At 40.9% G+C, this 27,203-nt stretch overlaps 1 protein-coding gene across 1 annotated transcript in view; it reads right to left on the bottom strand.

The window, feature by feature from the left end:
* Positions 1-24,355: 24,355 nt before the first annotated feature.
* LOC121716458 (cadherin-2-like) overlaps positions 24,356-27,203 on the bottom strand; it is a 61,586-nt gene continuing 58,738 nt past the window's right edge. The window contains exon 16 of the mRNA XM_042102487.1: positions 24,356-25,918. Within this exon, the coding sequence (XP_041958421.1) occupies positions 25,712-25,918 (207 nt within the window). The 3' untranslated portion in view covers positions 24,356-25,711. The remainder of the gene's footprint in view (positions 25,919-27,203) is intronic.

The raw sequence follows: 27,203 nt of genomic DNA, 5'->3' as shown, positions 1-27,203 counted from the left end.
CAGCGCATGCTTGTTTCGAAGACAGGTGTAAACCAAAATGTGAATAAATACGTGAATAGGATACCCTTTCAGACACAGTTAAATCTGTATTCTGAGCGTCAGTTTGGCTCACTTGTGCCATGTTATAATCAACCTTTACTTTTATTTGCATTTTTATGTCTTGCTGTTGCTTCTTCATGTGATCCACTTCCTACGTAGCTGCCTGTGTCACAGAGGTGGTCTCTCCACTTCCTTTCTGTCTATGCATTGCGTTTTGTAATATTGACAGACACTACAACCAGTCTGGGTCTTACTCTCGGTCTGCTTTTAATAGGTTGTATGGCTACAGAAACAATCAGAGCATTTTTGTGGTGGAATTACTGCCCTGCATCATCTCTCCTTTTGATGCAACTGGCATGTGACCTATATCTGTTTCCTGATCACTAAACATTTTATTTATATCATTGATGGCTCTGTGATTCCCTTACACTGCTGCTGTGATTAAATAATACCATTCAGTTGTGGGCACTGCACTTCACGATTAGAGGCCGGTGACATGCGCTAATAATATAATCAGATAAAAGTTAAGTGAATTCCACACAGAATGAGAAGGCACAATGTGTGTCGGACGCCGACTAGCTGAGTCATTAATGCGGCACTGATATATATCTGCCATCTCCAGTAATTAATATCAACAATATCAAGGGAGTGAGATAAATGTGTTGTATTTGTTGTGATTTACAGTATGGTACTTACACTGAAAAGAATTTGAGCCCATTCACATGCTGACAAGTTTGAGGCTAACAAAAAGTAATTATCTTACAGATTCAGTGAATATTACATCTCTACAACCATTTTGTTTCAAGGTGTTGTCCTTGCCAGGTGTCACAACAAAGTCTTTTTTCAGGTTCGTCAAATGAATGGAGCTGCAAAATGTATAAAAAATATAAACTGTTATTCAGCATTTTAACACAGGGTGGCAATTCTTTACTATCACCAACTCTATGGGGTTGGCCTTTAAAGGAACTGTGTCCTTAACTCCAATGAGACCAGATTGAACCAGATATTGTATGAAACATTTATGATTATCAGAGATCACCAACTCATGATTGACTATGCAGCCAGAGTCCACCTACCAATTAATCAAGTTATACCATGGCAATAATTCCACCAACCAAGCAGCAATAAATATCATTTTTGTGCATTAGGACAACACTTCATAGTGATTGACAACCATAGATCGAACATCAGATGATCAATGTGTCATAGAGCTGAGAGATCATCAATACTTGAGCATGATTTGGAGTCTTGTCAGTGATGAACTGTAGTAACATCACTAATGCATATGATCAGAGACAGAGGACCCATGAGAGAACTCAGTGCTCAACATCTTAGAATCTAAACTCAGAAGAGGGAGAAGAACTTGTGGAAATGTCATGTGGCCAGTGTCCATATGGCCCGTCATGAAACTGTAACACTATAGCATATACCCTCTGGTCTTATAGAGAACAGATGTAACTAAACACAGACAGAAGAAAATGTTCTGTGGTTTCATTCCAGTTGCTGCTACTGGAAGCAACTGAATCCATGCATTTCCACTTAATTATTTTTGGAATCTGATCCCTTATCATACCTGTTCGTTCGTACTCGTCGCTCGACTTATCGTGACTAAATTCAAGATGGCGTCGAACGGTAAAATTCCTTAAGGTACTGTCTGTATAAATCGTCTTGTAAATAAACTACCAGTGCTTTTTCAAAGTTCTCCATGTCTTGTTTTAAATGACAAGGCCCTTGGAAGTCTACCAATTAAGTATGGAGCTACTTTGAGCCTCGTAAATGGTGTAAAACAGTGATTTATTTGCATGGCTAGGCTGATGCCCGAGGTACCACAACGAAACACTGTGTTGGTAGCATTGGCTAACTAGCGCCAGATTTCTGAGTGCAGGGGACAAGCCGAGGTGAGCTATGAGACATACGTTCACACCCGGTATCATGTTTCAGCACACTTTAGGTCAATATCACACCGGAATTCTCCTTTAACATTATTATGCTCTCAACTGTTTGAACCTGTTAGCTTCTGGAAATAGATTGTTTTTGCTCTGGAACATTCCTTTTAAGGTCAAAAAAAAGCTTTGAGGGCAGATAGGAGAAAATCTAAATATCTGATTGGGTTGGATTGGTTAAGAAAAGGGGTGGCTATTCTGATTGTATATAAGACAAGGAGAAGACAGGGTGATGATTGTTACATAGCCCAATATGAGTCATCAGTCACAAGGGTAGGTTACCAACTTAAAGCTCTCTGGAAGAGTTGACCTCCTCCTTAAGTCCCCTCAATTCACCTCAGTTGAAAAACCATAGACATGCCAGACCTCCTCAAACCTTTGAACTGAACTGAAACTTCTTTCTTAACTAAAACATCTTTCTCTCAATGCTGTTAGTGGGACTCAAAGGTTCAATCAAGGTACTTGGATGTTTTTTACTTATGATCTCATTGGTGGAATTGCAAGGGGGATGCCAACAGCGGTAGAAGAGAGGAAAGATGAAATATTAGATTCAATCAAAATGTATTATATTAATTTACATGTTTGCGACCCTCCAGCAAACCATTATTGATTTAATTGTAGAGTACTACAGAAATAGCATAGAATGTGCTTTAGCCATTCAGATTCCTTTAATTCTTTGAAATAATTCCTTGTCTGTAGTCATTTCTGTCTGTGCCTCAAAATATCAAAACAGGAAAGAGAACTTGCGAGTTTCCAATGTAGCCTCTGATTCATGGGAGACTGAAATAAGCAATACCCTCTTTCAATGAGTAATGCTCACCACATACTCCACAGTTATTTTTCATCAGAAACATTAGTCTTTCTACAGTAGGTTAGAAATGAAAAAAGCTTGTGAAATAGCTACTATAACTTTACACTTTACTTGACGGTATCGACATAAGAGTGACATGACACTGTCATGAACATGTCATAAACAAGACATAAACATTTTTGATGACGCTTCTGTTATTAAATAACATTCAGTTTTTGTCATAACAAGTTAGGGTTAGGTTTAGAATTAGAGTTAGGGTTAGGATTAGGGTTAGAGTTAGGGTTCATGTGTCATGAGAGTGTAATGTGTTCATGACATTGTCATTTCCCTCTTATGTCGATACTGTCAAGTAAAGTGTTACCCAACATTTACTATAATCAATCAGAAACACTGATTCAACAAATGCATTTGGGTATTTAGTTATTAAACAATCAATGCTGCTGTAGTCATGCCAATTCATCATTATAAGCTCAGAGAGTCTTGTAGACACATTTGGTGGTTGGATGTTCTTTTTTTACCAACCATATGCCTTACAGCAATATCTAGGCCTGAGTTTGAGAGCAGAATCTCATGGCGATGACAGTAATACAAGATAGATAGATAGATAGATAGATAGATAGATAGATAGATACTTAATTGATCCCCAAGGGGCAATTCAAGGAAATACAAAGCTTCTGCAGTGTTGCAAGTGCAATAAAGCAAGTGGTAAGGTGTGATCAAATGCACTTAATGGACAGGGTCAGACTGACATGAATTAGTGAAAAGATTGGTTGAAGTCGATCCACAGCATTATCGAGCAATCAGGGGCGTAGCACAAGATCCTGGGTCTTATGCATAGGCAGTCCTGATGGGCCCCCATAATAAAAACTGAAGTGCCACTCTTCCGATAAAGGGAATGTGATATTCCTTTGCCAGACGAATAAATCAGACTTGGACAGTGGAGTTTGTGATAGCTAGATTCAAATGTCCCTTGTCAAAGAAGACTATGGGCCCTGTCATGACATTCTAAAGTGCATCGTCACTAGTCAAAAGCTTATTCAAATTTAGTAGGATGTCCAGTCCACATTGGGAGGGTTTTTGTTATTAAACGCCGAGCGCATGGCGCAACAAGGTGTTCCTAGGTTTTTTAAATCAGTCATATGGGTGTGTTTGGGGCTTAACATCATTTTAAACCAATGAGAATGACATCTGTCATTCCCTTTAACGGCGCAAAGCACGATATGTCAAATAAATGCATCGGTATGGAGGCTGCTTGCGAGACCGTATGGAATAGTCATTCCACTAAACCATGCTTTAATAAAACCTAGCATAGCCTTCACGCATTTGCACTCGTCTATTATTTGAACTCATTGGCAAAGTGAAACTAACTTCACCAAGGTGTCAGTCAACGACAAGACAGTTATATGCAGTTACTTTCACTATTGACTAACAATCGGTTACCATCGAAAACATAGGCTGAAAAAAGCAACACTTACCCAAATATTGCTCAAATGACTGAACAAAACAACATTTATCCTGCAAAGGAGTTGCGTATATCTCGTGACAGTGCGTCTTCAGCTGTGCTCCATATGTGTCTCTCACCTCTCCCCTAATCACTTTTAACCTTCATTAACAAATTTGCAAATGATGGTGAATAACGAGTTTTACGGCATGCGCCAGTGTTCAAAATACAGCCCTATATGTCGTCTTGCCTAAATCCAAAGTTGAGGCCTTGGTAGAAAATTATTATTGTATACTGAACAAAATAGAAGCACAACATGTTTTTTATGTACACAAAAGGTGTTTTTCTACACAAATGACTGTAAGCAATATTAGATCGTTCACTCGTGAAACATGGGAGCAAAAACAAAAGTGTTGTATTTAGATTAGTGTTCAATATATTGCAAGTTGTCCAATAGTGGCTATCCTAACTGTAAATCTGAGTTAGTGCAAAATCCTAAACTGTGCTAATTTCTGGCCAGAAATACTATGATTTAATGAATAATTGAAAAGGGAAGGACCAAGCCATCTGAGTCCTGCATTTAGGAACTCAAAGAATGGAAACACTGCCATTTTCACTTGCAGTAATTATCCTGAGTGGAAGATCCTTTAATCAAACCCTTCTGGAGAACATTTGGTATTGTTGGCCTTTTCTAATGATGGCATGCTGGCCAGTGGTCCAGTGTGTTCTGCCCACTGTGTTGGTCTTTGTGAGAGAATTCTGGAACCGTAGGGCTGTCGGGAAGAGAGAAGGTGTCATGCCAACCCCTGCTGCCTGCCAAAGGGCAGTTAACATAGCCTAGCATATCACATTATGTTGAATAAAAAAACCCTGTGGGTACACAAACAAATCATATGAAAGAACTGACAGCACTATTTTTATATTGTAGGCTTATCTTTTTTCTGTATAACCAAAATAACTTTAACTGTGTGATGGCTATAAAGGGCGATAAGCTTTTCAACTACTGTCTTTGCTAAAGTAGTTTTATTTTCAGTGTGCATGAGTTGCGAGAGTCCTTGTTCCTGACGTTGAAAGAATTCTTCATTAAGTCCTTTCAATATCACCTGTTCAGCACATTGTATAACTGGTGTAATATCTATTCCCATAGACGGATAAGGTAGACCCACTTTCCTGTGTGGTGCTGATAAAGTACTGACATGACCCTTTCCCTAAAAGTACAATAAGTCAGAGATGGAATTGACAACAAGCCACTTCCTTCCCCATTCACTCTCTGTTCTGGGGCTGGCTACTATTTTCCAGTCACCAGCCAACGCTTCATGCTTTGCTTGTTGATATGGAGTCGGCCTATATGGAGTGAGTAGTGAATTCATTCACAAAGAACAATAAACAAGGACAGCAAGTAAGAAAAAAGCAACAAAAAATACTTTGTTTCGTAATTTTAAGTTTATTTAAACAATCCACCTGGTTCTCTGCCAAGGAATTTGGAAATAATATAATTGTGATGAAAGTAACTTTTTGCTATTGTGCATCACAAGGAATCTTGTTCTAGATCATTACTTCATTTTACACTGATTATTATATTTCAATCTACAACTTCACCTCTGACATGGAAAAGCTAATATATTTTTTAGCAGATATATTTTTTTATTAATGTCTAAGTATATAAAGGTAAAACTATAAAGCACCAAATCTCATTTTCCTGCATGCTGAGGGATGCTGTCCATATCACCATGACTGGCTCATTCAGCAGTTCTTAATTACTTGGGCAGTAAATTTCGCCCGTCTGGAGCAGCAAGGTGCTGTCCTCCTCTTCTCTTCCGCTCCCCTCCTCCCTGGAGCTTTAGAGCTGAGCAGCCGGTGATCATGGCAACAGCAGGACTCTGTCATGGTGGAGTAGTGTTAGGGTAGAAACAGCAATACAACAACACACTGAAGGAAGAATAGAAAGAAAGAAAGAAAGAAAGAAAGAAAGAAAGAAAGAAAGAAAGAAAGAAAGAAAAGTGGAATGTCGCACAATAACAGACACAGAGAGAGATATATAGATAGATGGGTGTATGGCAGATCTGGTTGTGGAAAAAGGTGAATTTGCGATGTGAGAGTGGGCGAGCTCACGAGTCACTGTGGAGGTGGAGTTGAAGCCCCGTGTTTAATTAATCCCGTCCTGCTGAGAAGCCACTGTTTATTTCCCCCGCGATGCTTCACTGACCTCAGCCCAGCCCGCACCGGAGACAGAGCAGCGGTCACTGACCAGAGAAGAGAACACCCACTCACTCACTCACTCACACACACACAACACCAAACCAAACCCACACACACACACATGCAGGCGGAAGCATTTGGAATATATATATATATATATGAAATACAAAAAGAAAGCACAATACTATGCACACCCACGGCACACAGAAACAGAGCTGATTGATTATACACACCTCTTGGCAACACACTTACCGTAACAGCCTTTTCCAGCACATTCAGCAAGAGCCACTGCACATGCATCTCTCTCTCTCTCTCTCAGAATGGGCATATCTTCAGTGACGGGGACTAATCTGGTTTCAATTATGGGCTTAAAATGAATTCTAATGTGGAGGCTTCTAATGTGGAGGCTTCTAGAGGCTTCTAATGTGGAGGCTCAGGAATAATTTCTCAGTTTCAGATCGTGTCACTTCTATCTAGTCCACGACATCACTATCTCACTTACTCTCCGCTGCACAATTACACAGAAAGTCTTCAGTGCTGCTCTCAACTTCACTAAATAAATCAACCACACATACAGTACCCCACCGTCTTTGAACAAGTTGAAAAATGAATGGTGCAATACAAATTTAACGCCTATAGTGGCTAGAGTGAAAAAGACTAAGAGGACTGTTGTTTTGATTCAGTGATGTTCCTGCTGCCTAAGAGTTGTTGCTGCTGCACTGTCTGTCTCTGTTATAGGTCAGGGCTTGTGACAACAGCTAGCAACACTAGAGAGATCAGATCACATCAAATAGAAATGTGCCTCAGACAGTGTGGTTTCTTGACATGAAATATGTCCAAAACCAAGACAAGCTCATAAAACATGTAAGCCTTGATGACAAGGATCATCTTCTCCTGTGCAACAGGAACCGGCTTTTTTTTAGGAGGTGGAGAGCGTCTCAAGATGAGAAGACAAAACCTTTCATTAGCTTCTACACATCTAGATTGAAAACTAAAGATGGATTCAATCTATCTCATTCCTCCTAATGCACCCTTTTCCCCATTTGATCCACACATGTGAAGAGGAACTTCACATTACGATACATATATTTTTAACAGATAAATGAAGCACATTGTTTACCTGTGTTTTACATCAATCGCCTTATCTAATGCTAATTAGATTTTACACTAGGCTACTCCGAATGAGACACCTATGCACACCATTTTGGCCATATGGCATATTAAATTAAATCGGTTGAAAAATAAAGACTTGAAGACTAAAGCTACGTTTATACGGTGACGATGAAAAGAGAAGACGCAGAAGTGGCGTCTCGTCTTCATTTTTTTTTTCGCGTTTAGACGAGCATTCTCAGGGGGAAATCTTTGTTTATATGAAGACCAAAGAGTATGTGATATTCGATTGGATATGCATTCCAGACCGCTGAGTGGTGGGGTGATAGAACCCCGGTACGTCACGCGCAGACATTCTAATTTGACAGTTTAGCCAGAGAGGTAATCAAGGATCTTTGGTTTAGCCGTTTAGACGGAGACGCAACCCGGGTCGTCTTCAAGCCCCGATGGCGGGGTCGCCGTGTAAACGAAAGGCACTTATGATAAAATATTTTGTCGTCTTCCTTCGCAATCGTTCTCGTATAAACGGCCCCTTAGGCTAAAGTTAAGACCTCTAAGCTTGGACACTGACCTTACTGTAGTTGACTAGGAATCCTCAATAACCATTCCATCCATTTACATGCCAAAAGCATGGGTACATACAGGGTGGCAGATAAGCATGAGTCATTTGAGAGGTAATGGTTCCAACTGCATGCAGCCTTCACCCCCTCTGTACATCAATATTCTCCTTCATTCCTTTGGAAATGGAGAGATGCTGATCTTAACACATCCCCTGATTGCTCATAATGCATTAATTCAACACATTGGAAGGCTGTTAATATTATGCCATCGATATTGAATGTCCACAGAGAGCTCTTTAATGTGGTTTTGTTTGACATGTCTTTTTCCTCCCAACACATTCTGAATGTCTGAATGTTCAGAACTATTATTCATATGCAAAAACTCCCACAGAAGTGCAAAGTTTAAGGTAGAGTTTTTATGGCTTTTCTTTAGCACAATACGTCACAGCATAACTGTCTTTGTCAGGCTTAATTCAAGTTTTGTGTTTTTGTAAATAGGCCCCTTAGGCTCCAAAACATCTTCTGCAATGAAACTTTTCAGCTGACAACATGAGAACATTTTGACACACATACACTCATGAAAAAAAGTATGAGCCAATGAAAAGCGAGCAAAAAACAGAAAGAGGCTCTGAGAAAGAGTGTTGGAGCAAGTGAGAGAGAGATAAAGTGAGAGAGATGAGAGAGAGAGAGAGAGAGAGAGAGAGAGAAAGAGAGAACAAAAAGGGCAAGCTGAAATCAGAACTAGACAGAGGGCAATAGAAATTGCAGGCTCCACAAGACAGAGTAGCGGCCTTGTCTCTGCAGCCCACAAATCAATCAAAGCCAAGCTGCAGCACTGACAACAGCAGACTTTCCACCGAGTACAGAGGCTCGGGGTCCAATGATAGGCTACTGTTGAAGCAACAATTCCACCGGCTTCTATTAAACATTAGCTTTTTAATTTAAGTGAGGCTCCAGTGAACTGAAAGGGAATTGCTATTTATTTCAGCGGCTTTCGTGCCGGTGGAAGCTGACTGACCCAGACAATACCAAACATTCAGGCAGGGATGGAGGTGCTTACAGCATTACGCTCAACACCAAATACACAGCTGAGCAGCCAGGCATTCTCTGCAAAGAGAAACAGCTAATAAAAGAGAGACCACAGTCAGGTACCACTGGCGGCCGACGCCCAGTGGACTGCGGGTCAGTGGCCTCCCATCAGCAAAAAGTGGACCACTGGACCAGATCCTGACTAAGCATGTAAATGTCTCCTTATAAATATGTCTCCATATAAATATAATCGGCTTGTTCCTGGCAGCAAATGTATAAGAAATTAGGACTTGTAGGTCTGCTGGCACAGTTAAAGGCACAAAACCTGTTAGAGAAAGTCTAGCAATTCACTCAGATTGGATATTTACACATTTGGAGGATACGTTACTTGAGCAAGTAGGATAGCCATATAACTAACTATAAGGCTGTTGCAACAATAGTTGGAAAATAAAATATCCATTTTCTTATGAGGCAGGATGCTACAGTTACAGTAATTATAGGCCAAATTATATACACCAGAAGAATTTATGCCTATATTCTCCTTATTTTAGGTTTTGCTCATCACCGTATTTTCTTTCTCTGACTAACTGGCTGTCGACAAAGTATTGGTTACTGAAACTGAAACAGTCTGAAACCACCAATCAGGCAACCCTGCACCAAAGCTGGTAAGCAAAAACTGAGCAAGGTGGCATTAAGAACTAGATGTGCTTCTTTTGAAGCTACCGACATGGCAGAAGGAGAGCATGTTTCCCCCCCAAAAAGTGTTTTTGCCTAAACACTGTTCCCAGACATTCTGTTGTGTGCAAGAGTTCCAAATCATATCACATGGTCAAGCATGTGGGATCACAACCCAAATTCCTTTTCTGGTTGAATACAAATGTGCTTTTTCATAATATAACCACTAGTTTAATGAGGGGCAACCCTTTTCAAGGGGAAATGATGCTTAACTACTCTAAAGGACATCACCTTTGACATTTTGACCAGAAAAAGCCACAGAGCGCAGTGTGATTATCCTCACTTCCAAATGGAATAATTCATATTAATTTTATGATGATGGTAAGGAAGATACCATATATTCATCACTCGCTCTCATATGGAACCCTTCAATGAAACACCTTTGTCCACAAACACATTTATATCATATATGTATGTATGTGTATATATATATACCGGTATATATATATATATATATATCATATATGTATGTATGTGTATATATATATACCGGTATATATATTGGTCTTATCATTGTTTATCATTGTTTGTTGTGTATCATGTTATGTAGACATTCCATTAACTGTAATATATTCCAGTATTCCAGGTATTACACACTGATCCATTTGTGAGTCTCATACATGAACCAAAATGAGAAGCTTGGCTTTCAAATGAGACAGTTTGGGAGAACAGATGGCGTGAATGTAATCCAGAGCCTGGAGCTATTGAGTACGTCGCATCATATTCCTCACCCTGAAACTACGCTGTTCTACGCACAGGGTATTGAGACTTTAGCTTATTCCCTGTGGAAACTATGGAGCCTGCAGGTAGTCATCACCACTGCCTGAATTGCATAGAAATATTCACAAAACTTCATTTCTTGAGAGTTATTCTCAGGTTAGTTGATTTGAGGTCACACACATCTCTGCTGTGAGGAACAGTGTGAAGTAAACAGAGATAATAATGATCAGTTAAGCATACAGGACTGCTGCGGCGTGGTGTTACCATAGCATCGGGACATTCATGTGTATGAAACACTACATGGGATTGATGGAGCTAATGTCAAGGACCCGGTTCGTCTATTATCACCTGCTCTTGACGAGAGAGGCGAGAGATTAGTTCTGAAATGAATGTGACCCTTGTCAATCATGCCTCTCACAACAGTTCTGTCACCCCGAGATAGCACACCCAGGGGACAAAAGCAGAACGTCTCTCGATTGTGTCAGTTAGACAGAAGATGGAGGACGAGCAGATATGACTATATACAAATCCAAATGAGTCGTGTTCAGTGTGCATGTCAAAATTCACAGTTTTTGTTTAAAGTGACAACACTGAAACGATGTGCACTGGAAAGTCAAAGCTAATTATAGCAAATCTGTACAGGAAATATGGACGAGCATCTGTACTTGATTTTAAAACGTATCTCTCTTTAAATCATTAATAGTATTATTATAACATCATTACTTTTTTATCACTCTTGGACTGAACATAAGCCCTTTCGATTGGAGGAGTCAGTTCAATAGCTCCTCCGCATTCCCCTTCTCAGACCCAGAGACGTTTGAAGTGGAAAGGAGCAAAAGAAGGCCAAAGGGGATCAGGCTTTCCTCTTAATTAATTGTCATGAGTAATTATCTTCTTCACAGGTGCTGGTTAACCAGCACCCAGATGCTCAGTATGTTCTGTCAAATGGTCAGTGGTACAATAGATTGCACCAATGGCTACGGGTAATTTGGTCTGACTAACTTTATGATCAGGCTCCCTTCGAGATGATAGATATTTGATGTGAAATAAAGCGATAGAGAATTATACACTATCACCATGGCAGTTCTGTCAATTCTTAAATAAATGGCCATGTTATTGAGTATACGTTGGTGAATCAGATCTTACAGCCAGAATTCAGGGCCAGTACATAACACTGAAATAATGTTCAAATTAGGTTCTGTTGCCAAAATATTTGAGCACAGCTTGAATGTTTTGACCAATTTTATTTCACCGATCTGAATGTATAGGGGTGAACCAACTGACAGTTTTAATAATTACCACTTACCCATATCTCTCTCCAGCCACAGCTAATGGAGCTACACACACACACACACACACACACACACACACACATACACACACACACACACACACACACGCACACACACACACGTAGGGGCATGAGTGAGAGGAGCTCTCTGGCACCCCGTGTGCGGAGCACTGTCATTAGAGTTTAAGTGGAGCCAAAGTTCAGAAGATCAGCACCGGCGTATGCGCTGCGTCTCCTAATGGCAGCAAAGAGACAAGGAACAAGGGGGGTCTGATGAAATGGAGCTGCCCAGCCAAGCCGCCATGTTTCACTTTCTGTGTTAAATGCCATTGCAGAGGGTAGAGGAATGGGTAGAAATGCGTAAGAGAGAGTGAAATGCTTATTAATTTCACAGCAGATGACAGGCTTTTTTTCCAAACTCTTAATTGGTCATATTCCACACAGGCACAAACCAAGCTCCATATTCACAGAACACCTCAGGTTACTAGGATTGCTTACTTGCAAAGACAATCATTCTAAAATTGCTTTTGAGCTTTTATATAACAATTGCATTCATTTGAAAAACGTATAATTAGCCATGAGAAGCTCTGTCAGAGAATGTGTACCAACCAAGGAAGAGACCATGTTTTGTTTTCGGTGCTATTGTTTAATCAATTGCGTAATATCCTCTTCCATCCACTGAACAGACCGTCCGCCTACTGAGGCGGTTTGTTTAAGGGTGATTTCACAAAGCATCAGATTTATCATTGCCAGCCACATCCGGGCAAGATTGCCCATGTCCATCAACAAAGGGTCTGGACTTAGCTCACAATGGGCCACTTTGAAGAGGGCCAGTGGTGCATGGACCTGTGTCATCATAAATCTGCTACAGTCCAGAGCTATACCTCCCTTGTGTTGGGCCACACTCTCTCTAATCACTGGTACCACCTCCTGGTTGGTGCATGTCTGTGTGTGTGTGTGTGTGTATTTGTGTATTTCTGTGTGCGAATGTGCATATGTTTCTGTGTGTGTGTGTGTGTGTGTGTGTGTGTGTGTGTGTGTGTGTGTGTGTGTGTGTGTGTGTGTGCAGGTTTCTGCGTGTGGATATGTGTGTGTGCATGTGCATGTGTGTGTGTGTGTGTGTTAAAGTTGGGGGCCGGTGAGGAGGAGGTTTCGAGCATTACTCATTTTGTTTCCCAGCCCAGACTCCAATGAGCCTGAACTAATCACCAGCCCTTTCTCTTTTTCCCTGTTCTGTCTGAGGACATTCCAGCACTGCCTGAATTAGCCATTGTGAAGAAGAACACTTTGTCATATTATTGATATTCGCATGCTGCCATGGTCTCACTGGAGTGCAATGATCATCCTTAGCTTAATGGCGTAGATGTAATAATGTAATCTATCCAAAATGGCAGCCTCAGAAGCCATTTGATAGCTTTATATGGTTGAGAGCTAAGGTAATGATAAAGGTGCATTGCCACGGCGCTGCTGAATATTGGAGAATTACTGAAGAACAACATTTCACAAGAAGAATGTAATGTAACCGTCATGGCAGTACACAATCCCAGGCCTTTAATTGGAGTGTCATTCATTTGTGGCTGCCCTTGTTCCATGCTACTCAGAATGACACAAGAGTTTTGAGTGAATGTGGAAGGGATGTCTCACAGGAATTTGTGTACTGTACTTTGAAACAAAAAGTGACACACTGGCATTCATACTGCCATTGACATAATCTTGAATAGGCTCTGTGTAAGAAACTTTACCAATACAGCTGAACAGATGCCAGTTTTGTCTCTTTTGGACTAAACGTCATCCAAAAGCATGTTGTCAAGGAGGTTTCAAACACAAGAGTTCTCCCTGCCTGCATGTTTTTCTTCCAAAGCAGGCATTCAGTGCACTAAATCAATGCTAAAGTACATTGTAACTTTACAATGGATGTACAGTAGTGTGTTCGCTGTTTGTGTTTATTACTTTGCTTGTAACTGAACTCCCCAGCTGCTGTAATCAACTCAGAATTGTGTTCACCAAGTCTGAAACAATGGCGTAAAAAAAAGTCAATATATTCAAAAGTGAATATATTTCTCTCTCAATATTGGCTTCATTATCATCTCTTCCTTTTTCTCAGACTTTACGGACAACAAAAAGGTCTTACAGCCTCTGAAGAAATGAACAGAAAGAAACACCCACAGGAAGGTACAGTAGAAAGAGGTTTGATTGTCTGGGGTGGGTCACTACCAATTCTGCAGCCACACTGTCCACCACTGGATAGCATCATTCCCCTTGTGTGTAGTTAACACAGGACAAAACAAAAATCAATGAGGCATCGACACACTGGCCCACCACCTCGCACCAGGACTTAGTGAGGAGTGGGGATGGAGAGGGGAGAGAGGAGGCTGGGAGCTCATTTGTCCATGCTCTACCTTTGGGACACTGCCTGTTACACACCATAAATATGGGCTAGCGAGGGTGGAAAAACAATGGCACAGTCAAGGGCTAGCAGATGGATAGGGGGAGAGAGAGAGAGAGAGAGAGAGAGAGAGAGAGAGAGAGAGAGAGAGAGAGAGAGAGAGAGATGGTGAGAGATTGACAGAGAGGTGGGGTGGGGCAGGGAGAGAGAAAGAAGAGACATGCCGATTAATTTCACAATGACACTTTGCACCCATGCACGCAATAGGCTTACCACTCTCATTCCAAGGCCACATAGACAGGGGCATCTAACATGTTGGACACACTTACTTGAAGGTATCTACATAAGAGTTACATGACACATGTTAGAATCAGCTTTGCATCATGATAATAATGTCAACATATCAGGCCCATAGCACAGCAGACAGCTCCTGCAAATTAGTGACATGTTTGCTAATTGAAGTCAACTTCATATTTTTCATCTCATGTGTTCTCTTTGACCAGGGCAGTCGATGTTGCACATATGACTGGTCTGTATTTTCCAATTCAGCATTAACATGCTGTGTGTTTTCCCCTGTATATATGCCTGCAGGGCTATGAGCTCGCCCACCAGATCGGCAACATTGCACCACCAAGCACCTCTACTCTGCCCAATTCTCAGTCACAAGCCGACTAAATAAAAATTGACTCCTGACAGAGTCGCCGGTCCATTCGCTCTGTCTGAGGCTCCCCGTGGAGCTCGCTCCTGGGGGTCTCTGCAGAGCTGTCGTTGAGTCACTCGATCCGGCTCCTCAGGTTCACAGCCAGATCTCTCCCCCTATACAATGACTAGCCATACATCCGCCTGGGGTCCCTTTGGCATAGCAGCCAATTCGCGGTGTTGCAGCTGCCGGTGACACTGTGATTGACTCAGGCTTTGCTTTTTAGGTGACATCTCTTCCTATTCCAGAGTGTTCCAACTCAGCCAAACTAAAGTAATTTCGCTCAGACTAATAGGAAGAGCAAGGCAAAGCTAATTCACCTCGATGCCATGTGTTTCCCTGAAGAATTACAGCCACTTCACGCATTCATTATAGAGTCTAGTCCACCTCTTTCTCCTTTTTCATGTAGAAGTCGGTTTCTTCCATTTAAAGAGAAAGACTGCCTGGAGGTAGCTGATGCAAGGAAACTGATACTTAGCTATGGTGAATCATCCTGATAATGCTTTTGTAAATTGTAACCATACAGTGTGTACATTAAAGGTGCTCTAAGCGATGTTGGGTAACATTGCTTCTGTTGACGTTCAAACAACACAGACAACTAGCTCGCTACTCCCTTCCCCTCCTTCCCGTGCAATTGAAACACTCCTAAACGCGCATCTCATTGGTGATTGGCTGGTTTGTTATGTTTTTATGGTACAGGCTGGACCTAGTTGTTTTTGTTGCCGTTTTTGGAGTCTGGGCTGTCCATAGAGGCCATAGAGGCTGTGTATTCAGGGCACAGGCAGCTAGCAGATGGTGAGGAGATGTTTGCTGTATGTGACAAAAAATATTTTAGCTTAGAAACCACATAACATCACTTAGAGCACCTTTAATGCCACCACTTGTACTCTTCTATCCAGAGGAATGTCAAAACCTCTTTTTGCTCAAGCTCCTAGTGTTATAATGAATGCTTATTTGATTGAGTGACACAGGAGGGAAAGGCCTCCACCTTATGGAGCACCATTAGAGAGAATGTCACTGAGGGCCAGTCAAAAATGGCTGGTGTGCTAAAATGGCTGCTCTCCTGAACAAAGGTTAGCTCAGTAGTGAGATAACTGAGATAGGATGATGAATGATTCTAAATTGCCCCACGCTCCCTCTCTCTCTCTTTCTTTTCTCTCTCTTTCTCTTCAACTGTTCCTAACTCATTCCCACATCTCTCTCTCTCTCTCTCTCTCTCTCTCTCTCTCTCTCTCTCTCTCATTGCACACCCATCACAGGCTCGCTCATCTGCCAGCTGGATCAGCATGCCCCTCACGCCACGTCCCCTGCTGCACCGCTTCTCTGGCAAAATGAGGACAAACCACCAATGCACAGACTGCGCACATTACCATATCATGTTGCCTTGTTAACCTTCCCCCGTGAGATGCATGGATGCGATAATGTTAGTACGGTGGAATGACATTTTGAAATGTGCCGTGGATAATTAACATATTAAATGCTAACAATTATTCTGATTACTTTTTTGGGGTTGTTTGATTTTATGATGCCAGCCTTTGCCTCTTCTGGTTATGTTTATGGCAGTAGCAATTCATTTCTCAGAAGACTTTTTGTTTTCATTAAGCGTGCTTCACCACCACTGTGTGTGGTTTATGATGTGTTGCTATATTTTACTCCATCTCTTTCTCCTGCCTTATACAGACCTACCAATTGATCTGGGGGACTCTTTAGAAATGCAGCTTTCAATGCATACATTCTGTTGTGGTTTAATTGAGTACTGGCTGCCTGCCCAGTCAAAGGCTTCCCATTTTTGTCAAGTTCACCCCTTTCTCATCTAGTTTCTTTCTGATTTAATAATTTTATCCACTTTATTTGCCCTCTTCAACTGTAAAGCACAACTCCTGTTGATTTGAAATGTCCTATAGAAATACAGTGACCCATCTTGACTTGGTTGACACCCAGTGCTGGATAATGTCCATTAGTTGGCTGATCAAGTGGCTCAGTCCCTGTCAAGAGGAGGCAGTAGGATGTCTGCACTGCTTTTACTCTGGGTTCATGAACTAAGAACCTTCAGTTTGGATGAAATGAAATTGCTTCCATCTATTGAGCGTTCTGTCAGCTCCTAATAATATATCGACTGGATGGCCTCAGATCCATCATGAAGGTATGACATGCAGCGTTGTCTCGTCTGCAAAGAGGTGCCAGAGCCTGTGCCCCTGAGAGGCCGACTGGAGTCGGAGTGGTCAGTCTCTTGACTGGCCAAAACAAAAATGCCTGCAATCGATGCTCACAGCTTTTAACGTTGAGGATTACATTCATTGCTCAAAATGCATCTCATTCAGTAGGGAGGAAAGGGAGTGTGTGTGTGTGTGCGTGTGTGCGTGTGTGCGTGTGTGTGTGTGTGTGTGTGTGCGTACGTGTAAGTGTGTTTCTGTTTGAGTGAGAAAACGAGAGAGGGCTTTACATCCCTGGAATGACTTTATCATAACCTCCAAACCTAATAGTTCTAGGATCTTCAGTCACATTTGTAATATCATACCGACACTCAGTTATACTGCATCAACTAGATGGTTCTATTCATACTATTCACTTCACCACATTTTCCATTATCTTTAACAGCTTAATTCTCAATACCAATTTCCAGGTTTTGCCTGAAATTGCACAGCGCCTGCTTTAGAGGCCACTGTTCCCACCGTTGGCCTATAATCAAATGCTTGACATCTTTGGAAGGCTGAGACAATGTAGTTTCTTAGAAAACAATCAGAAGAACTGTGTGATGCACTGACACAGAGTTGCAGAGGCTAGAATATTGTTTTTTCACTTTCTGCTGGATAACATCTGAACTGACCACATTTCAGCCCTCTAGGTCACTTGATATAACTTAGAAACACAAAGAGACCTAGCACCAGGTCTTGTGAAGCTGTGTTCAAAAGTAGATCAATATAGAATGAAAATGTGAGTACTTTAGACCATTATTTGCTAAGGTATGCTCATGCGTTTTGTAAAATGCCCTATGGAAAATCCCCATAGGACTTTTGGTTATCCAAAATGCATACTGACAATCAAATGCTTACCCCTAAATATGGAATAATTACACAAAAATATAAAATAAATCTGCAATTTCTATTTCAATTCAATTGGTGTGTATAAAATTGACTATTCATCTGCACAACTAATATTGGATAAAATAACATGATTATTCAATTTCTATGAATTCCTGTGAATATTTCAAGACCCAATATGCTATATCTAGCATATTGCTAAGGATATACACTGCAGCTAGAAGGTAGGGAAGCCCCAAAGGTGGAGGAGGGGGAGGATTTTTTGATTAAATTTAAATAGTTAGACATAGTTAGATTAACCTGACAATGTAAAGCACTTCACATATCTGACAATGTAAAGCACTACACATATTTTACATGGAAAAGATCATGTATTGATTCCCAAGAGTCCAAGCTTTCAAATGATGCATAATATGACTATGCTACAAAACAATTAGATGTATAAAAATGATTTAGAATGTTGGGGGGGGGGGGGGGGGGGGGGGTAAACTGCAGACATTCAAACAAAGCGAAAACTCGCAGATAGGCTAGGCATAATTAATGTTTACACTGTTTTACACCTTACAATAGAAGTGTAGAGAGCTCTATACACTGCAAGTGTGGGCATGTAATGTTGGTTCACTAGTACAGAGCCATGCACTGAGGAAACCTCATTTTTCCATGCCTTTCCTTACCATCAGATCCTACTGGCTAGTCTTCATGAGGTTTAGTCCATTAAGCTGTCCACCCCAGCCACCTTATATTATTTGACTTCTGAGATGATCGAGTTTTCCTAAAATGACAGACGTTATAGATACAGATAGGGTGATAAGTTACTTTGTTTAATTTTGCTCTTCCAAAGATGTAATTTTGCTCTAATGCACTTTGTTATGAAGCTTTCCTGTCACTTATTTCAGTCATTATTAAGGAATGATTACAGCTGCAAGCTGTTATATCAAATTAATTATTGATCTGAGGCCTTTTGCCTGATTGATGTCTCACTAAGAGATTGTCTCAATTGACAATATCCCTCTGTGTCCAATCTCAAAAACCCTTGTATAGCTTTTAGCACTCAATACTAGTAGTCAGAATGAACATATGCCCACATCTACCTGGAAAAAGGCCCGTCATTCAGTTCAGGTTTCAGTTCATCACTTCAAGGACAGATTCATTCTGTATGACACAAGGGTTATGTGAATTGTACATCAGAGCAAATGTTTAAATTTTACATGCCAGCTTTAGACTCATGACAGACTTGGCTTTGAACATTTTGAAAGTGCTTTCCATTGGCATGCCAGAGTGCTGAATTGAGAAGGATAGCCTCTCTAAGCCCTATAGCACTGAAAGCCCTATACGGAATAAGGATCCCCATAATTGAGCCTGCTTATAAATAATACATATCAAACCCTGTATGGACAGCAAGAGGATCATGAGGAGAGATTCATTGAATTGCACAAAACGTGTAGGCACAGGGAGAAGGTTGTACCTTTAACAATTATGACATAGACTGACACCTGAATATAATGTTAAATCAGGAAAGTATTATACCATGGTCACTTACAAATAAATAAATATGAAATCAATTATTAATACTAAATGAGTTTTAGAGCTAAAATCGTTAGTTTTTTTCCGCTGTGGAATGTTGATAAGTCACAGCTGAGCGGACTAACTCAGGCGTTGTCAAGCAACATCATAATAATTTTATAGGTGTAATATATCACTTTTTAAACGACACCCTTTTCAACCTGGACCATGGTATAATTATTGTTATTTGCATGAGTGGTACCAGATAGCCACAGTGTATAAAGGTCTGTTTTTCAGTTCCTTTATAGATTTGAGAGTGTTCTGTTCCTCCAGCTTGTCACTTGTTCCCTACAGCGATCCATATGAATGCTCTTCTACAATGGAGCTAGTAGACAGGAAAGGCAACCCATTGGCCTGTTTTTTTCCCTATTTACAAAATAATACAGGCCATCCTTTGTATAATCTGCTCCTCATCGATCTTTGGCTGTCTAGCCTTCAGCAAATTAGCCTCTGAGCAGAGCAAAGCCAGAATGAAAACCAATGAAAGAGAATTTTGTGGCTGCGACAGACCTCAGCCATTGTCCATGGCAGCCTGGAGGGATTGAGGTTTCTAATGATGTGAGGTTGATGGAATGTCAAGTGTTCTAATTGAACAAATAAATCCATACATTCTACAAAATCAGCCAGTGTCATTTATCGAAGCCACAAAAACTGTAAAAAGTCAGAGGAGAGATAGAGAGAAAGTGTCAAAGGCTGAGGTGAAAAGGCCATGCAGTATATATTTAGGAGCTTAGCAAAGAAAGATGCAAAAATGACCAACCATTTCAAATTTCTGGTATAATTTAACAAGCCATTCTAAAAAAAAACAATTTAGTTGGTTTAACAGTTTGTGGTAACAGGGATATTGAGCGAGGCCTCAAAAACTGGCACAGCAGTGTTACTGTACCCAATCCTGTACCCCCAGTGCAGCATCACACAATGAGGGATATTAATGGATGGACACAGGATGAGTGGGTCACGTAATGTGTCAGTGATTCAGTGTGATGCCCTGGAAGTATGTTACTGGCTCAGCATATAACACAGAGACTGTGTGTGACCATGACTCACACACCTGTTATGAGTCATTAGTCAACATGCCACCCATCGGAGGGTAAATGTACATACATGCACCAGAACCTCCCTCGCTATCTATACTGCATGAAAGGTCTTCATCTAATCTCTTACCTGTGGTGTACTGTAGGTTGGAAGCCTTCTTAATAGCCTGCTCCAGTGTTGCTGTCGTGATGAAAACACGTCTGGTGCAATATGTATCTATTTATTTCGATATCCAAGACAAAGCGTCTGTCAGGCGCGCGTGCATGGCACAGACTCAAGAGCAGCCACAGGCGAAATGGTATTGTGCGCATCTGCTTCCTGTCTCCGCACCGTGGAGTCACCACACTGGGAACAGCGGGCAGTAGAGCCTCATATCAGTGGATGATCCTCTGCAGATGAACTCCATCTCAGGGGGTGAGACTGAAGGTGCAGACAAATGGGGAGAGGCTTTATGAAATTGCTAAGGCCAACAGGAAAACAAAAAAAACAAAAAACACAAATATGCCAGAAAACATTTGTTCATTGTTTTTTGGAATCCTTTTTTTTTTTTTGAGAGTGCGCTTTGACTTCATGAAAAGTGTCAGCAGCAGCAGTGGAGAGAGTGCGGAGACGACGGCCATACGTTTGAGAGGAAGGGGCTCCATGGCGAGGAGCTGCGATCACAGAGCATCCATTTAGGCTGAGAGCGTAGGGGTGCTCCACTTCTGGTGTTGCCATAGCAGCGCGTCTGTGTGAGTGCGGCTAGTGACAGAGCAGGATCTCTGTGTTTTTTTAAGGCTGAGATTGGTGCTGTTCCTTTGGGGATAATCCATGTTGTGAAATTGGAGTGCAGTGGTGGAATATCAATGCTCTCTCTCTCTCTCTCGCGCTCTCTCTCTCTCCCCTCACTCCACTCTCTTTCCCCTTTGGAGTTAAAAAGTGAGAGAGAGCTGAAGCTTTCTGCTGATATGAACCTCTCCACGACAACCATCTTTCCATCAAGATTTGAGGGGGAGACCTTCAGATGACTAACAAAGCCAATCTTTTAAAGGAGAGCCTCGGCACTGGCCACACATAGGGAAATATGTTATTATTTCAGTATATTTAATAATGTGTATGTATATTTATTATAGACAAATGAATGGTATACAAAATAAGTCATTGAAAGCTTTTCAGCTGTATGTACAGCTAGTAATGCTATTTTTTCATTTGTTCTCTTCTGTCTTTGTGATGGGTCTAAAAAGGTCAATAATCTTCATTGATTTAATGTCATCATTAAATAACCAAATTAGCGTGGTGTACTATTACTGGCCTTGAACTGGAGACTCTCAAGCAATATGACATGAGTGGGAGTGATAGGCAGAAAACATAAGTACATATAAAACCTCAACATTACTGTCCTGCCTGTCTTGGTTATCTCTTTCTCGCTCCGACACACACACACACACACACATACACACACACACACACACACACACACACACACACACACACACACACACACACAGTCCCAGGCAGGGGGAGTGGTTGGTTTCGTTTAACCTCCCAGAACCTGCTTTGAGGCTCAGTAGCCTCGGTGAACCCTTAATCACCTCGGCTCACACATCAAAAATGCAGACCCTTGTTTGACTTTATCTGGAAGCTTAGAAAATTCCTTTTAAGAAGAGTGGGAGTCACCAACCACTTCCTGGACTACAGTGACCAGAGCACACACTGAGTGCATCAGATGTGAGGGCTCTCTGTGAGTCAGGGTAAGCACATGATTCAACAACATCAATACAACAAGGAGAAGCTGGGTTATGGGATCCAGATTCCAAGCCTAAAAAGGACATAACTCATGTGCGTGGTTCACCACATGTAACAACAAAACTGCACCACTAAACTGCATGTGTAGACATCTACAAAAGCGCACTTACATGTACAGCAAAAGCCAAGTCATGTTGGTTCCTTTAGCCCTTTCGGATAGTGTCAAGAAAACCAAAATGTTACTCACATAAACCCTCAAATTGCCAAATTGGTGAAGACAATAGCTAAGCAACACTTAACACAACAGGGCCTCCTCAACTGTCCGGGTCAACCCATTCTATGAAGATCATTTCTGGAGAAGTTAGTTTAAGATTACACTGTGAACTTGGAGAACTTAGAGTAATGGCGTACTGAAAGGTGGCTTACTGCTTTGAGTTAGCAGTGGCTTGTTTATGTTTTGTATACTTAATGGTCGAGAGCACCACTGTAAAAGTGCTCCGTAAAAGCAAATGTGTTGACTCTTTCAGTGATCGTCTGTACATCAGAAAGTGCTAGAGGAGAAAGGCTAACAAGGGCTTTATTGTTCCCTGTTGAAGCACTTAAGGCTTATGGCCTTGCAAACCCCAATCTGTGCTTGTTTAAAAAATGCATTAAGACAATCTAAGCATACCAGCTAGATTAAAAAAAGAATGAAAAGGAGGGCTTTAAAACCCTTTACAACTTTATAACATTGCCTTGATTATTTATTTCCAATACGCAGCATTGCGAGTCTAAATTACCAGTAGAACGGACAAACAATATATGCTGAAAAGAAACATGTTAACTTTAAAGATCTGTAGAAATTCTTTGTAGTACAGAGCCCCATGTTACAATGTAAATATATGATTACATACAGCGCATCATCAAGGGCGTCGGACTGGGGGTAAAACCAGTACTGATTACTAGGGCCTCAAGGGGAGGGAGGGCCCTTGAAAAGTCTGGAATATATTTTATTATATTTATTATGGGGGCCCATCAGGAGTGCCTATATGCGTAGGGCCCAGGATCTTGTGCTATGCCCCTGCATATCATACTAATTATTCGTCTGAAATAACATTATCTGCTCTGTATACAATATAAGCTCATTCGTCTCCTATCCCTTCTCCTAGGATGTAGGTATGTGCTGATACTAATTGCTTAACCATGTTGTGGGTACTACAGAGTACTTTATTCTGTCAGGCACAAAACATATTAAGTGAGAATTGCTCTCCCTGCTAATGGCTAGGTTCTGTAACACTGCTCAGAAATGAATGAAACATCAAGGCGTTGTGGTGGGCGTATGTCTGTGAATGTGCTCTTCGTGCCCACAGGGCCCTTTGGGAGAGGAAACTAGGCTAAATGGCCACGTCCTGATCTAAGGACAGGACAACCCTGACCGATGCCTTGAAGCAAATGCACCCCTCGCTTCTCTCCCTCTTTGTCACTCTCGCTAATTTGTGACATTGTGACTTAGTTGACTTTGAGGGATTGTTTACATTTTAGAAATCAGTTGTGTAATGAAATAACTTGTCAAGGTGACCATTTTGATGAGAGTCTATTCAGACGCAAGGCCGCAGCGTTTGATTGGGTAAATCATCATTAACCTGCAGTCATGGATTTACTGACAGCACTCTCCCTTTCAATTTCTCCACTCTTTCATGTAGGTCACTAACTCCATGAACTGCTGCTCCTCCTTTTATCTACACACAGTACCCTTGGACAATATACGTTAGTCATTAATTCATTCATTGAAAGAGCATTAGTCAGTTTATTTATAGACTTTTGAAAAGAGAGAACCTTTTCATTCTAACAGTTATTCATCAAGAGAATTTTTTGTCTCTAGCACCATCAATGGTAACCATACTTAAACAAAAAAACTTATACAAAAAAATAATGATAAAAGAAAAAGAAGGATAAATTAAAAAAAAAAAAAACCTTCCCAACTTTTCAAGTAGTTGAGATTAGCAGTGCATGGGAGGCAAAGAAAGGAAAGAAAACCAGACGCTAACTCCAAAATTAGCATTTTATTCAGATGGTTGGGGTCAGAGATGAATCATTTGTATTCCAGTACAGAAGATTATCCACAAAGCTCCTTCAAAAACCTTTCCCTGTCTTAAAGCTGATTCAGTAATTAGTGCCGATGGTGTCTAACACCCCAACCCCCTTTTTGGTACAAATTCAAACAGTTGTGCTGACAAGATTTGTTATTTTTTTCTGTTTTTTATTGATTTATTTTTTTCATATTTTTTTTACAAAAGACTCTCATACCTTCTACACATTATATGCCACCCAGTTATGTTTTTGTATTTTTTTTTGTAAATAAATTTTGGAAATAACTTTTTTCCGCTGTTGTGAAAAGATAAAAACATGCAAAACTTGAATTTGTAGTCCAAATTATACATTTACAAGTTCTGAACTTCTTAACTTCTTGCTCTTCTTCATGGACTACATCAAAAGAAAAAAAAAACATTATGTACACACAGTTTCTTTACAGTGAAGTAAAAATGTAAAGTACCAGATGAGGACTAAGGCAAATGAAGTGTACATGAAATTAGAACAAAATAAACAATTTTGTTGCTGTAAAATACTACACCACTTCAGAAAGAAAAAAAAACTTATTTTGCTACAAAAGTATGTTTCATGACTCCCTTTATTTGCAACCAGCTGCATGTGTTTAATCTTTTGTGAAAAAAGTCTAAAATTCTAGCGTACTGTACAGTGCTGTTCTCTGATTTTTTCCTGCCCCTCAATGTTAATAAAGACTCCTTCATGTCGTTATCTTTGCAATTCACTTAAATATTCATATATTCAACAAACAGCAGTATTGAGTAACCAAAAAAAGCATGTAGATGCATACCATTGTAACATACTTCCTGTTTTGAAATCACTCCAAAAGTCATAACCATTAAAGCCTTGAACATAAAACTAATCATTCAGATCCAAAAAATGTACAAAAAGGCACATTAAATCCCAGTGCTTCTGTACTGTGAAATTCAAGTTTGACTGAGCGCTTTCCGTACCCCACAATCCAAACCGTGACAGTTCACCAATGTCCTGTCCCCCTCCTCCAAAAACATGACTGACTCACACTCCTAACCCTTCAACAAGCATATGTATGCGTAGACTACAACAATAAGCCTAGGGTTGTTTTTTGTGATTTGTGTTTCATTGATTTATGTACTTTTTAAACTATTTAAAATCTTTTCCATTGTCATTCAGTCTGTCTAGGGGGAAATCGGTTATCAGAAGCTGTCCTCATTTGTCGACTGGAGAAAGAAACAACAAAAAAAGAATAGAACTTTCTCCCCACGTTTTCAATGCTATGTTCTCATCTTCAACATCCGAGAGAAAAAGAGCAAAACATTTTAGTCGTCACTTCCGCCGTACATATCTGCGAGTTTCCTGAAGCGTGGGCCCCAGTCGTTGAGGTAATCATAATCTTGGTCCCCTCCGCTGCTGGAGGAGTTGATGGAGCTCAGGGAGCCGGCCGTGGAGCCACTGCCCTCGTAGTCGAACACCAAGAGGGAGTCGTACGGCGGGGCCGTGGGGTCGTTATCAGCTGCCTTAAGTCCCTGTGCAGAGAAGGGGGGGCAGAGGAGGAGAAAAATGACTGAGTGAGATGAAAAGAGGATGATTAAAGACTGCAAGAGATTCTGGAGACTAAGCGACGGTCAAGGGGCTGTTCAAATTCCTTTCACAACGTTAAACTTGTGTACCATTTCAAATTTATACATGTTTTTTTTTCCATTTTCTCGCTAGTGAGCATATGCTTAGGAAATCAGGCCCATGTCATGGGTTACATGTGGAGAAATGTCAGTACAACGCTGCGTGGCGGGTTTAGAGGTTCCAAATCCTCTTCTGTCTGTGTGATGTGAGATTATCCAGAGCTTGGACAGAATCCTGAGAATCCAGGACTGATCACTATGGCCTGTAGTTGCTCTTCCCCCCATCCACACACATCCTGATGGATGTACAGATATCACAATTTCATTGCACCATTTCTCTGCCAGCTTTCACACAAGCAAGAAAAAGTAGGGCCATAATCATTATTCAATGTTGGATTTAAAAAAAAAAAAACACTCAAATTATTTCCACTATGGGATATTCAACAGCAAATACTTGCTTCTGGCTGGCAGAATCTGTTAGGGCTTTTTATGAGCACTTCCTGACTATCTAGATGTGATGGAAAAACACCAGTCATCTGAGTTCTCCGCCTGAGACTTCTCTTTTAATTTCATATCTTGACACCTCACAGGGCTCACTGACAACATTGAAGATGTATCAGTCTCAGTCTGTAATTAGAGGGAGTACACCACTATGTATGACTACTCATGGTTTCATAGGGCTACATAGGGTAAACAAGCTAGCAGGCTATGCTCTTATAAGAGACTGTGACAGACAGAGCTTCTTCACATATTGAGTAATACATGTATACTGTATGCATGAATATAGTACAGCTAAAATAATTTTTAGAACAACAAAATAGAAAATAGTTATTTATGGAAGCTTTCACTCAGAACATTCAGAACATGAAAAGCTTAAGCCTAAAGTATCAAATATATGGAGAAATGGAGAGAGCACGAGGGAGAGAGGCAGAGGGAGAAAGTATGATTGTGCAGGTTCAGTGAACTCAATATTCCCAGTGCGGTTCCCTGTGACATACGGATGGCCAGGCTTAGTTGAGGCCAGAAATCCGAAGAGGCTTCCGGCTCTGCCGGTGGAGCATTGGAGATAAACCAGGCACACGGACATGAAAACAGCATGTTTGACAGCAGTGCTCACTCTCCCCTCTGCATCTGAAGATCGGCTCCCAGCCGCTCACCAATACCAGAGAGAGAGAGGGGGGTGGGGGGGGGG

Source organism: Alosa sapidissima, chromosome 1, assembly GCF_018492685.1.
Source record: "Alosa sapidissima isolate fAloSap1 chromosome 1, fAloSap1.pri, whole genome shotgun sequence".
NCBI lineage: Eukaryota > Metazoa > Chordata > Actinopteri > Clupeiformes > Clupeidae > Alosa > Alosa sapidissima.
This window is presented reverse-complemented; position numbering and strand designations above follow the sequence as displayed.